Source organism: Peromyscus eremicus, chromosome 16_21 (genome assembly GCF_949786415.1).
Source record: "Peromyscus eremicus chromosome 16_21, PerEre_H2_v1, whole genome shotgun sequence".
Lineage (NCBI taxonomy): Eukaryota > Metazoa > Chordata > Mammalia > Rodentia > Cricetidae > Peromyscus > Peromyscus eremicus.
Genome location: NC_081432.1, coordinates 22824870 through 22836970, shown reverse-complemented (window position 1 = coordinate 22836970; position 12101 = coordinate 22824870). Strand labels below are relative to the sequence as shown.

Sequence of the window (12101 nt, the reverse complement as noted above, 5' to 3'; positions counted from 1 at the left end):
CCACCTCGCCTAGCTAAAGAGGTGGCGAGTTTTGAAGGACCAGTTTCCCGCGAACCCCCAGCCAGGACACCAGGACCCCGAGCGCCTAAGACCCCCCCCTGGGTGACGCCCACTTCCGCCCTCACCCGCGGACTCCCTCGGCCGGGACCCAGCGGCTCGTGCGTCATCATGCGGCGCCGCCGCGCCACGGGCATCCTCTGGCCCCGCCCACCCGGCGGCCCGGCTCCTGTCAGAGCCGGCTCCAGCCATGGTGCTGCCCAGTGTTTTGTAAGTTGGCAGCGGTGGCTCGGGACGTGGCGCAGGTCCCGATGGCGGCGGCGGCGGCGGCGGCGGCCCTGCCGGCGGCCGACCCTGCACCCGCGGTGCCGCAGGCGGCGGGGAGCGGAGGCCAAACCTCGCGCCGAGACTTCTACTGGCTGCGTTCCTTCTTGGCCGGGGGTAGGTGTCCGCCGCCGGGACCCGGGGGATGGGGTGGAGAAGCCGGGCCGCCGGCGGGTCAGGGCCGGCGGCTGCCGTGACAGCCCCGGGACTTGTGCTGCAGCGTCCAGCCGGGCGTTTATCTCAGCCGCCGCCGTCCGGTCTAATCCCTCGACCTGGAAGGAACGAACCAAGCACCTGTTCCCCGTGGTTGAAAAGAAAAGGATCCCTTCGGTGGGACAGGGTGGGCACCCCTTTCTGTTACAAATAACCCGAGTGTCAGTGTAGGCTTGGATTTTGCTGTTTGCTTAAAAGGAAAACCAAATATTGGAGATGGAGGCCAGCTTGCACTCGCGACTCCTTCCTCTGTGTGTGTGTGTGTGTGTGTGTGTGTGTGTGTGTGTGTGTGTGTGTGATAGAGAGGAGGAGGGGGGAGGTTGAGAATATAAGACTATTTCATGTAGCCCCACCCCACCCCAGCCTCCTTATGTAGTTGAAGCTGGCTTTGAACTCCTGATTCTCCTGCCTCTACCTCCCAAGTGCTGGCATTACAGGCATGTGCCACCACTGTCCATCTCTGGAGGCCAGCTTTTAAAAACTAGACTAGGATATGAGCTGGACGTGGTGGCGCCCGTGCCTTGAATCTGAGCACTGGGGATGCAGAGGCAGGCAGATCTTGAGTTTGAGGTCATCTGGTCTTCATAGCAAGTTCCAGGCGAGCTAGGAATGCATAGTAATACCGTGTCTCAGAAACAAAACTAAAATGACTAGGGGTATTGTGCAAAACTGCCTACGACCAAAACTCATTCCAGGAATCGGGGTAAACAAGCTGCAACTGCTTGAAAAGAAGCACTGTGGCTTTGGCTGCAAGACAGAGGGTTTACATGTCTCAGATTTCCTCTCCCTTTCTGTGTGCAGATGTTTTTGTCTCTTACCTCCCCCTCCCCACAATGACCGATTGTTTGACTTGTCATCACTTAATCATTTATGACTGGCAATTAAAAAAAAAAAAACCACATCATGAGGACTTGTGGAAAGATTGTATCCATAACTTGCAGTGGTATTGAGAATGTAATTATTTTCTTCTGCAGATTGAAAAGACATCTCTTAGTTCCATCACTTAAGAGGCAGAGGCAGGTGGATCTATGTGAGTTCGAGGCCAGCCTGGTCTACAAAGTGAGTTCCAGGACAGCCAGGGCTATACTGAGAAAACCTGTCTGAAAAACCAAACAAGCCTGGCAGTGGTGGTGCATGCCTTTAACCCCAGCACTTGGGGGGCAGAAGCAGGCAGATGTGTGTGAGTTCGAGGCCAACCTGGTCTGCAGAGCCAGTTCCAGGACGGACTCCAAAGCTACACTGGGAAATGCTCAAACCCCTCCCCCCCCAAACCAAACCAAACCAAACCAACAACAACAAAAGACATCTCTTTATTAATACTGGAACACCTGAGCCTGTGTGTGTGTGTGTGTGTGTGTGTTTGTGTGTATGAGAACAAAAGAAAGATCTGTTGGCTGGGCATGGTGGCACACTCCTTTAATCCCAGTATTTTGGGAGTCAGAGGCAGGTGGTTATCTGTAGCACAAATCTTAGAAGGTCTTATTAATAAAAACAAACCTGGAGCCAGGTATTGGAGTGAATGGTAAAAGATCAGAGAAGCAGAACAGGCCACATTTAACCTCACCTCGCCAACTCCTCAGCTGATCCTGTTTCCTGCGTGTGTTTGTGTGTGTGTACATGTCACCACTCTCCTGTGGTGCCTAGAGGACAACTTGTGCCAGTTTTCTCCTGTTATGTCGTCCTGGGAATCAAACTCAGGTCACTTAGGCTTGTTGGCCAACATTTTAACCCATTAAGCTATCTCGTCAGATCCCGCCTTTAAAAATTACATTTGGGGGCCAGAGAGTTGGCTCAGCAGTTAAGAGCACTTATTGCTCTTGTTTGTTTGTTTTTCGAGACAGGGTTTCTCTGTGTAGCTTTGCGCCTTTCCTGGAACTCACTTGGTAGCCCAGGCTGGCCTCGAACTCACAGAGATCCGCTGGCTCTGCCTCCCGAGTGCTGGGATTAAAGGCGTGCGCCACCACCGCCTGGCCTTTATTGCTCTTTCAGAGCAGCCAGATTTGATTGCCAGCACCTACATGACACTCACGAATGTCTGTTAACTCCAGCCCCAGGGGATCTGATGCCCTCTTCTGATCTCACTGGGTACCAGGCATGCATGTAGTGCACAAACACACGTGCAGGGAAATCACTCACGTACAAAATAATATTTAAAACATTACATTGGCTTGCTTGTTTGTTTATTGTTGGCATGTTTGTGGGTATGGGCGTGCCAAGCAAGAGTGTGGTGGTCAGAACAGCTGTGGGAGTCAATCCTCTTCTTCCACCATGTGCATCTTGAGGACTGAACTCAGATCTTCAGACTTCGAAACTATGTGCATGCTGAGCCATCTTGCCAGCCCATGGAGATAGTTTCTTATGTAGCTCAGGTTAGCTTTGACCTCACTTTGTAGGTAAGGATGATCTCAAGCACCTGAATTTCCTCCTTTACTAAGTTCTGGGATTATAGGCATGAGCCTGCAAATCTGTTTGATTTTGTTTGTTAGGGTTTCTCTGTGTAGCCCTGGATGTGTAGACCAAGCTGGCCTTGAACTCCGAGATTCACCTGTCTGTGCCTCCCTAGTGCTGGGATTAAAAGCGTGGGCCACCAGCACCCGGCCATATTTTTGTTTCTTTTTCTTTTTTTTTTTTTTTTTTTTTTGGTTTTTCGAGACAGGGTTTCTCTGTGTACCTTTGCGCCTTTCCTGGAACTCATTCTGTAGCCCAGACTGGCCTCAGACTCACAGAGATCTGCCTGCCTCTGCCTCCGGAGTGCTGGGATTAAAGGTGTGCACCACCACCGCCTGGCTATGAGAGACCCTGTCTTAAGAAAAAAATAAAGGTGGTGGTAGAACCCACTTTAAATCCCAGCACTCAGGAGGCAGAGGCAGGTGGATATCTGTGAATGCGAGGCCAGCCTGGTCTACAGAGTGAGTTCCAGGACAGCCAGAGTTGTTACACAAAGAAACTCTGTCTCAGAAAAAAAGAAAGAAAAATAAAAGAAAGAAAAGGAATTTTAGGAGTTTGAGAGATGATTCAGCAGTTAAGAGCTGGTGACTCTTCCAGAGGATCTGAGTTTGATTGCTGGTACCTACACAGTGGCTCAAAACCATCTGTAATTCCAGCACCAGGATGGCCTCCTCTGGCATCCACTGGTACTACCTGCAGATGGTGTGAAGACATATATATAGGCAAAACACCCATGCACATAAAATAAAAATAAAGCTGGGCGGTGGTGGTGCAAGCCTTTAATCCCAGCACTTGGGGGGCAGGGGCAGGAGGATCTCTGTGAGTTCGAGGCCAGCCTGGTCTACAGAGTGAATTCTAGGACAGCCCAGTCTACAGAGTTCCAGGACACCCAGGGCTACACAGAGAAACCCATCTCAAAAATCAAAACCAACAAAAAACGAAACAAAACAAAAAAAACCTTTGTACAGACAAGAATGACACAGTATTGTACAACTGAAGCCTCGATTCAGTTTGGTGAGATCCATCCATATTGGCAAGTAAGGCAGCAGTCTGTTTATTTTCAGTACCACATAGTATCTCATTATTGTATCATATTTACTTACACATCCGAGCATGGACAGACAGTTGGACTACTTCTGCTTTGGAGCAAAAGTCAACATAGCAGTTATGGACTGAAACATAGTCTACACTTGGTCCATACTTCGGATTTGCTCCAAGTTCCTGCGTACAAATATGCAGCTTTATAGATAACTGCTCCAGCAGGTCTTCTGAGTGGCCCTGCCATTCTACACCATCGCCAGCAGTACATGACAGTCCTAGCTGCTAGTTGAATGTCCCCAAGCAAGGGCAATGTCCACTCCTCATCTCTCTCCGTCTGTGGTGGTTTCGACGAGGTGTCTCACCTAAATCTCAGGCATTTGAATAGCTGGTCCACGGTTAGTGGATGTTTGGGGAGGACGAGGAAGTGTGGCCTTGTTGGGGGAGCTGTGCCACTGAGGGCTGTGGGGTTTCAAAAGATTCACACCATTCCCAGGGGATTAAGATGTGAGTTCTCAGCTGCTGCTCCAGCCAGATGCTGAGTCCAGTCCACCACCATGGACTGCTATTCCTCTGGAACTGTAAACCCCAAGAGGCTCTTTCTTCTCTAAGCTGCTTTGGCCATGCATGTTTTATCACAGCAATAGAAAAGAAACAAACACACCATCAAACACCACAAAAAGGCTCTAATTATAGCCTCCTGTCAGACAGTTACATCCTTGCTCAAGCCACAGCAAGTCACCCTTGACCCCTCCTCCCCACACGTCATCTATGAGAAAAATCCTGCTTGAACCAGGTCTGGTGGCTCATCCCTGTAGCCTCAGCACTCAAGTTCCACTCAACTGGGAAGGCACAGAAGGCCGAAGGAGTTCCACAAGTCTGAAGCCAGCTTCGGTCACATAGTGAGTTCCATGACAGCCTGAGCTAGCTTAAGATTCTGCCTCAAGAAACAAAAATACGGCCGGGCGGTGGTGGCGCACGCCTTTAATCCCAGCACTCGGGAGGCAGAGGCAGGCGGATCTCTGTGAGTTCGAGGCCAGCCTGGGCCTGCCAAGTGCTGGGATTAAAGGCGTGCGCCACCACTGCCCGGCCGTATTGCTGTATATTCATTCTTAAGACTTGTTTTTAAGTTACAGGGAATGGGTGCCAATCATCAGCATAACACTATTACTAAGCAGTTCTACCCATGGAGACCAAACTGAACCATAGTTGGCGTACTGACCGGCCCCGTGATGATTTCCCTTTAGGAAGAGATGGTATCCAGTTTCTTTCTGACCTTTCCGTTTTCTCTTAGGTATTGCTGGGTGCTGTGCCAAAACCACAGTTGCTCCTTTGGATCGAGTGAAGGTTTTATTACAAGCTCACAACCACCATTACAGACATTTAGGTGCGTCACAGGTACCGCCCTAGTGTGGGTCCCTACTGCTGGGGTGAAACACCACAACCACAAGCAAGTCGGGGAGGAAAGGGTTTGTTTGGCTTACTCTTCTACATCACAGTCCGTCACTGAAGGAAGTCAGGAACTCAAGCAGGGCAGGGACCTGGAGACAGGAGCTGATGCAGAGGCCATGGAGGGGTGCTGCCTACTGGCTTGCTTCTTATAGCTTGCTTGGTCTACTCTCTTATGGAACTTGGGACCACCTGCCCAGGGATGTTGCACTCACAGTGGGCTGGGCCCTCCCGCATCAACCACTGATTAAGGAAATGCCCCGCAGGCCTGCCTATAGCCCTGTTTTATGGAGGCATTTTCTCAGCTGAGTTCTCCCTCTCACATGACTCTAGCTTGTGTCAAACTGACATAACAACTAGCCAGGACAGATGCTAAAGATGGAGAGGAATGAAACATTACCTACCTGTTTTCTCGTGGAGAGAGGAGTTAAAAGAGAGTTAGTGTTTGGGACAAGCTTTGCAAGGGACTAATCCCTCCCTTTTTTTTTTTTTTTTTTTTTTTTGGTTTTTGTTTGTTTTTGAGACCAGGCCTCCCCTGCAGCTCTGGCTATCCTGTAACTATGTAGTCCAAGCTGACGCTGGACTCCGGCCTCAGCCACCCAAATACTTGGAGTATTGGCATGAGTCCCCAAAACAGGTTTTCTTTTATCTATTTTACTTAAATAATTTTTAGTTTTTCAGTATAAGATCTCACTGTAGCCTAGGCTAGCCTAGGATTTACTAGGTAGCACAGATTGGCCTCAGTTTCCTGGCGGTCCTTCTGTCTCAGCCCTCTGAGTACTGACGTCACTGGAGCAAACCACCATGCACAGCTCATTGTGCCTGATTTATGAATTAAAGTTTATCATAAGTATGTTTATACAGGAAAAACATAGTATTCAGATATCTGCTGGGCATCTTGGCATGTACCCAAATGGATACTGACAATTGGATTCATTGTGGGGGGCCCGCTCCCACTTTTTTCCCCATTTTACTCTTGAGGAGTAAAGAATAAGAGATTTAGATAGAAATAAAGAAGGGAGAGAGACAGATAGAAACACAGGATAACCTCAGGAGGGCCTGGATCCTTGTCCACCATCCCAGAACTTTATTCGGAAGGGATTTTTATAACAATGCCGTGGGGTGAGGCAACAGACCTCTCCCTGCTAGATACAGCCAAGTGTAGACTCTTTCAAACACCTGGTTCTCAGGCCCGTGGTCCAATCATCCTCTTATGCAGCCCTGCTGGTAAAGCAAGCTCAGATCTCACTAGGAAACCTCTGTGGGCTCCCACAATTCATGTGGATAGATTGTAAAGATATCCAGAGGTGGAGTAGACCTGAGTCCTTTGTCAGTATCCCCAAGAGAAAAAGCATCCTCACATTAAGCAGTTGCAGTTGGTAGACTTTTTTTATTTTTTGGTTTGGTTTTTTGAGACAGTATTTCTCTGTGTAGCTCTGGCTGTCCTGGATCTCACTCTGTAGACCAGGCTGACCTCAGAGATCTGCCTGTCTCTGCCTCCCTGGTGTTGAGATTAAAGGCATGTGTCACCGCCTCCTGGCTGACTAATTTTTAAAGTTTGTTTTTGGTGCTGAGTATTGAACCTGGTGCCTCACACGTGCTAAGCCAGAGCTCTGCCAGTCAGCTCTCCCACAGTACCTAGTACCCAGAGATACCCGCTGTTCCTGTCCCTTCCTTTTCCTGGCTGTTTCCCTGTGGAAACAAACTTGTGTGTAAGCCAGCCTGAGGAACCTTCTCTCATCGTCACAGATGGATCTTGTGATCCTCAGTACAACCCTGAAGCTCAGGTATATTGATTACTGTCCTTAATCTTGTTGGGGGCCTCTGGCTCATTCAGTGCAGTTCGCTATGATTGTGAACGCAAGTTTTTAAGACATAGCTGTTCTTGCGGTGGCAAGGTTTTTTGTTGCATTGTTTATCTGTCTGTCTGTCTGTCTGTCTCTCTCTCTATCTATCTATCTATCTATCTATCTATCTATCTATCTATCTATCTATATAATCCTTTTGGTATTTCGAGACAGAGTTTCTTTCTGTAGTCCTGACTGTCCTGGAACTCTCTCTGTAGACCAGGCTGGCCTTGAACTCACAGACAGAGATCCACCTGCCTCTGTCTCCTTAGTGCTGGCATTAAAGGCCTGCACCCCCACTGCCCAGCTTTTTTCTTTTTTTTTTTGTATAGGGTCTCTTTACATAGCCCTGGCTGTTCTGAAACTTACTATGTAGGTCAGGCTGGCCTTGAACTCACAGAGATCCACCTGCCTCTGCCTTTCCAGTACTGGGATTAGAGGTGTGCACCCCGTGTCCATCTCAGTGGTAAACTTTATATTTTATAGTAGTAAAGCTTACTGATATGATTTAGATACATGATTCAGTTCAACTATTATGTGGAAATCACTACTTGTGGGCTGGAGAGATGGCTCAAAGGTCGGAAGCTCTTGTTATTCTTGTAGAGGACCTGGGTTCAGGTCCCAGCACCCACACAGTGCTCCAGTTCCAGGGGGTCCAATGCCTTCTTTTGAGCTTTTTTTTTTTTTTTTTTTTTTTGGTTTTTCGAGACAGGGTTTCTCTGTGTAGCTTTACGCCTTTTCTGGAGCTCACTCTGTAGACCAGGCTGGCCTCAAACTCACAAAGATCCACCTGCCTCTACCTCCGGAGTGCTGGGATTAAAGGCGTGCGCCACCACCGCCCGGCTTGAGCTTTTTGGGCTCCTGGCACTCATGTAATGCAGACACACACGTAGGCCAAACAGTTGTATAGATAAAGTAAAATAAATAAATTGTTTAAAAAAAAAAAGAGAGAAATTACAATTTGTGGTGGGGCATAGTGGTGCACACTAATAATCCCAGCACTTGAAAGATGAGGTAGGGGTCTGGAGAGATGGCTCAGAGGTTAAGAGCTGTTCTCCCAGAGGTCCTGAGTTCAATTCCCAGCACCCACATGGTGGCTCCTAACCACCTGTAATGAGATCTGGCGCCCTCTTCTGACCTGCAGGTGTACATGCAGGCAGAACACCGTATACATAATAAATAAATCTTAAAAAAAAAAAAAGGAGGATCAGGACTTCAAGGTAATCTTGGCTGTGCAGTGTGTTTGTTTGAGGCTTAGGGGAACCTCTCTAAGAAAACAAAACACAACACTCATGAAATTACATAATCTCTATCAGTGTTTTCTTTCTTTCTTTCTTTTTTTTTTTTTTTTTTTTTTTTTTTGGTTTTTCGAGACAGGGTTTCTCTGTGTAGCTTTGCACCTTTCCTGGGACTCACTTGGTAGCCCAGGCTGGCCTCGAACTCACAGAGATCCGCCTGGCTCTGCCTCCCGAGTGCTGGGATTAAAGGCGTGCGCCACCACCGCCCGGCTCTATCAGTGTTTTCTATCAAAATTTGAATTTAGGTATATTTATTGGAGGAGAGGGCATTGAGGCATACTGTTGTTTAGATTGGCCTCAAACTTATATGCCTAGGTTGACCTTGAGTAAGCCATCTTCCTCCATGAGCCTCCTGGGGCACATGTCTTTAATCCTATATTCAGGAGGCAGAGGTGGGCAGATAGATCTCTGTAAACTGCAGGCCAGCTGAAGCTACATAGTTAGATCCTGTCACAAAACCACACACACACACACACACACACACACACACACACACACACCCCAAAAACAAAAAAAGAAAGAAAAAAGAACACAAATGAAGGCCCGCAAGAGGGCTCAGTGGGTAAAATGCTTGCCATATAGGCCTAATGACTTGAGTTGGATCCCCAGAACCCATACAAATATGGAAGGAGAGACCTGACTCTTCAAGGTTGTCTTCTGACCTCACCCATACACAGTGACATGAACACACCATGGCACACAGTCTTAAACACATACCCAGTGTAAATAAATACATGCTAACAGAAAAGGGAGAACCAAACAGAACAGGTTAAGAAGGATTACGCATGTGAGCCACACACCTGGCTCACAGTTAGAGTTTTCATGACTTTAACAGTGCTTATCTTGTCAACTCTTTCCATATAGGGGTACTGTCTACACTGCGTGCTGTTCCCCAGAAGGAAGGCTACCTTGGCTTGTATAAAGGAAATGGTGCCATGATGATTCGAATCTTTCCCTACGGTGCGATCCAGTTCATGGCGTTTGAGCATTATAAAACGGTAGTCGGATTTTTCTCTTTCATCTCTTGGAATATTATGTTTAATACCAGACGTACATACGTACATATGTACGTGTGTGTGTGTGTGTGTGTGTGTGTGTGTGTGTGTGTGTGTATGTGAACATGCTGTGGTGTCCACGTGGAAGTCAGAGAACAGTGTGTGGAAGTCCTTCCATCATGTGAGTCCCATGGTTTGGGCTCAGATTGTCAGGTTGATGGCAAGTGCCTTTACTGCTGAGTCATTTGTAGGTCCTTCCAACTTGTGTTGTTTTGAAACAGTATCTTCATGTAAAGCCCAGGCTAGGTTTGAACTGATGATCATCTGCCTCTGCCTCCCACATCCAGGGATTACGTGGTATACCGCCATGCTCTTCAGTGGAATTCTTTCTGGTGCTGGGGATGAGCCTGGGACCTTGTGCTTCCTGGTGGTGAAGTCTGGGTGCAGTGATGCAGGTTTTTATGCTTCTGTGGCAAACACTTTCCCAAATGAGCATCTCCCCATTTCCTGTTTGTTTTGAGATGGGGGTCTGCAATCTACTATGTCAGGCTGGCCTGGCATTTACTGTGTAGCCAATGCTGGCTTCGAACTCCTAGCATTCCCTTCTCCACCTCTCAGGTGCTGGAATTATAAGCATGTGCCACCATGCCCAGCTCAAAAGTGGCTTGAGGTGGTGGTGCACGCCTTTAATCCCAGCACTCGGGAGGCAGAGGCAGGTGGATCTCTGTGAGTTCAAAGCCAGCCTGGTCTACAAAGTGAGTTCCAGGACAGGTACCAAAGCTACACAGAGAAACCTTGTCCCGAAAAACAAAAGGTTCAGGAGAAAAAAAAAAATATCTTTTAAAAAGACAAATAGGGTCAGTGCAGTAGCTTACGGGTAAGGGTAGCTTTTGCCTAACAAGCTAAATTCAGCCCCTGGATCCAGGTGGTAGATAGCTGACTCCTTTCTGTTGTTCCTAACTTCCATGAATGTGCACAATCACACACACACACACACACACACACACACACACACACACGTACATACACAAAAGAAAATGAATAAAAATTAGCCAGGCGGTGGTCCCAGCACTCGGGGGGCAGAGGCAGGCGGATCTCTGTGAGTTCGAGGCCAGCCTGGTCTATAGAGGGAGTTCCAGGACAGGCACCAAAACTACATAGAGAAACCCTGTCTCAAAAAACCAAAAACAAACAAACAAAAATCCTATTAATATATTATGAATTTATTTCTTTTTTAGAAAATATTTTATTTTATTTATTTATTTATTTATTTATTTTTGGTTTTTTGAGACAGGGTTTCTCTGTGTAGCTTTTCGCCTTTCGGGGAACTCACTTGGTGACCCAGGCTGGCCTCGAACTCACAGAGATCCGCCTGCCTCTGCCTCCCGAGTGCTGGTATTAAAGGTGTGCGCCATGGGCTGGAGAGATGGCTCAAAGGTTAAGAGCACTGGCTGCTCTTCCAGAGGTTCTGAGTTCAATTCCCAGCAACCACATGGTGGCTCACAACCATCTATAATGAGATCTGGTGCCCTCTTCTGGCCTGCAGGCATATGTGTAGGCAGAACACTATATACATACTAAATAAATAAATCTTTAAAAAAAAAAAAGGTGTGCGCCACAACTACCAGGCTTTTCCAGCCCATTTAATAGACATTTTGTTCTCCAGTTCTCTGAGAATACCAGTGTGGCTTTTCTTTTATAATTACATTCTCTTATGTTTATATGTTTTCAATGGTATATAATTAAAATATATATTATATAATAATATATATATAAAATCACACACATACACACACATGCATACAGGTATTTTGTTGTTTCTGAGGATACAGCTCAGAGAGCATCCTAGGCAATGTTTTACCAATGAATCAGATCTCCAGTTTGGGATTTTGTTACTAAATAAGTGAAATCATGTTATGGAAGTCTGTTATTTTAGAGCAGTGCTTCAACAGCTTTTCCTACTATACTTATTAAGTTTCCTTTGTCCTTTCTAATTTGTTTCTCTGTGTATCATTGGCTATCCTGAAACTTTCTTTGTAGACTTAGGCTGGCCTTGAACTTAGAAATTTGCCTGCCTCTGCTGGATTAAAAGCATGTATCACCACATCCAGCCTAACTTTGCTGTTTTGTTTTTGTTTTCTCTTTTTTGTTTGTTTTTTGAGACAGGTTTTCTCTGTGTCACAGCCTGGCTGTTCTGGAACTCACTGTGTAGACCAGGCTGGCCTCAACTCAGAGATCACCCTGCCTCTGCCTCCCAAGTGCTGGGGTTAAAGGCATGCACCAATATGTAAAGCCTCCAACTTTACTTTTTTTTTTTAATGAAGGAAGAACATTTAATTGTGGTGGTGGCTTACAGTTTCAGTGATTCAGTCCATTATCATCATGGCAGGGAGCATGGCAGCTGGGAATATGGCAACATGCAGGCAGACACGGTTTGGAGAGTTCTAAATCTTAATCTAAAGGAAACCTCAAAGCCTGCTTCCACAGTGACA

The 12101-nt window shown here is 47.1% G+C and overlaps 1 protein-coding gene across 1 annotated transcript in view; it reads left to right on the top strand.

Annotated features, from left to right (window-relative positions):
- Positions 1-280: 280 nt before the first annotated feature.
- Positions 281-12101, top strand: part of Slc25a16 (solute carrier family 25 member 16) — a 21442-nt gene continuing 9621 nt past the window's right edge. The window contains exons 1-3 of the mRNA XM_059282309.1: positions 281-438; positions 5315-5407; positions 9479-9612. Coding sequence (XP_059138292.1) covers positions 309-438; positions 5315-5407; positions 9479-9612 — 357 coding nt within the window. The 5' untranslated portion in view covers positions 281-308. The remainder of the gene's footprint in view (positions 439-5314; positions 5408-9478; positions 9613-12101) is intronic.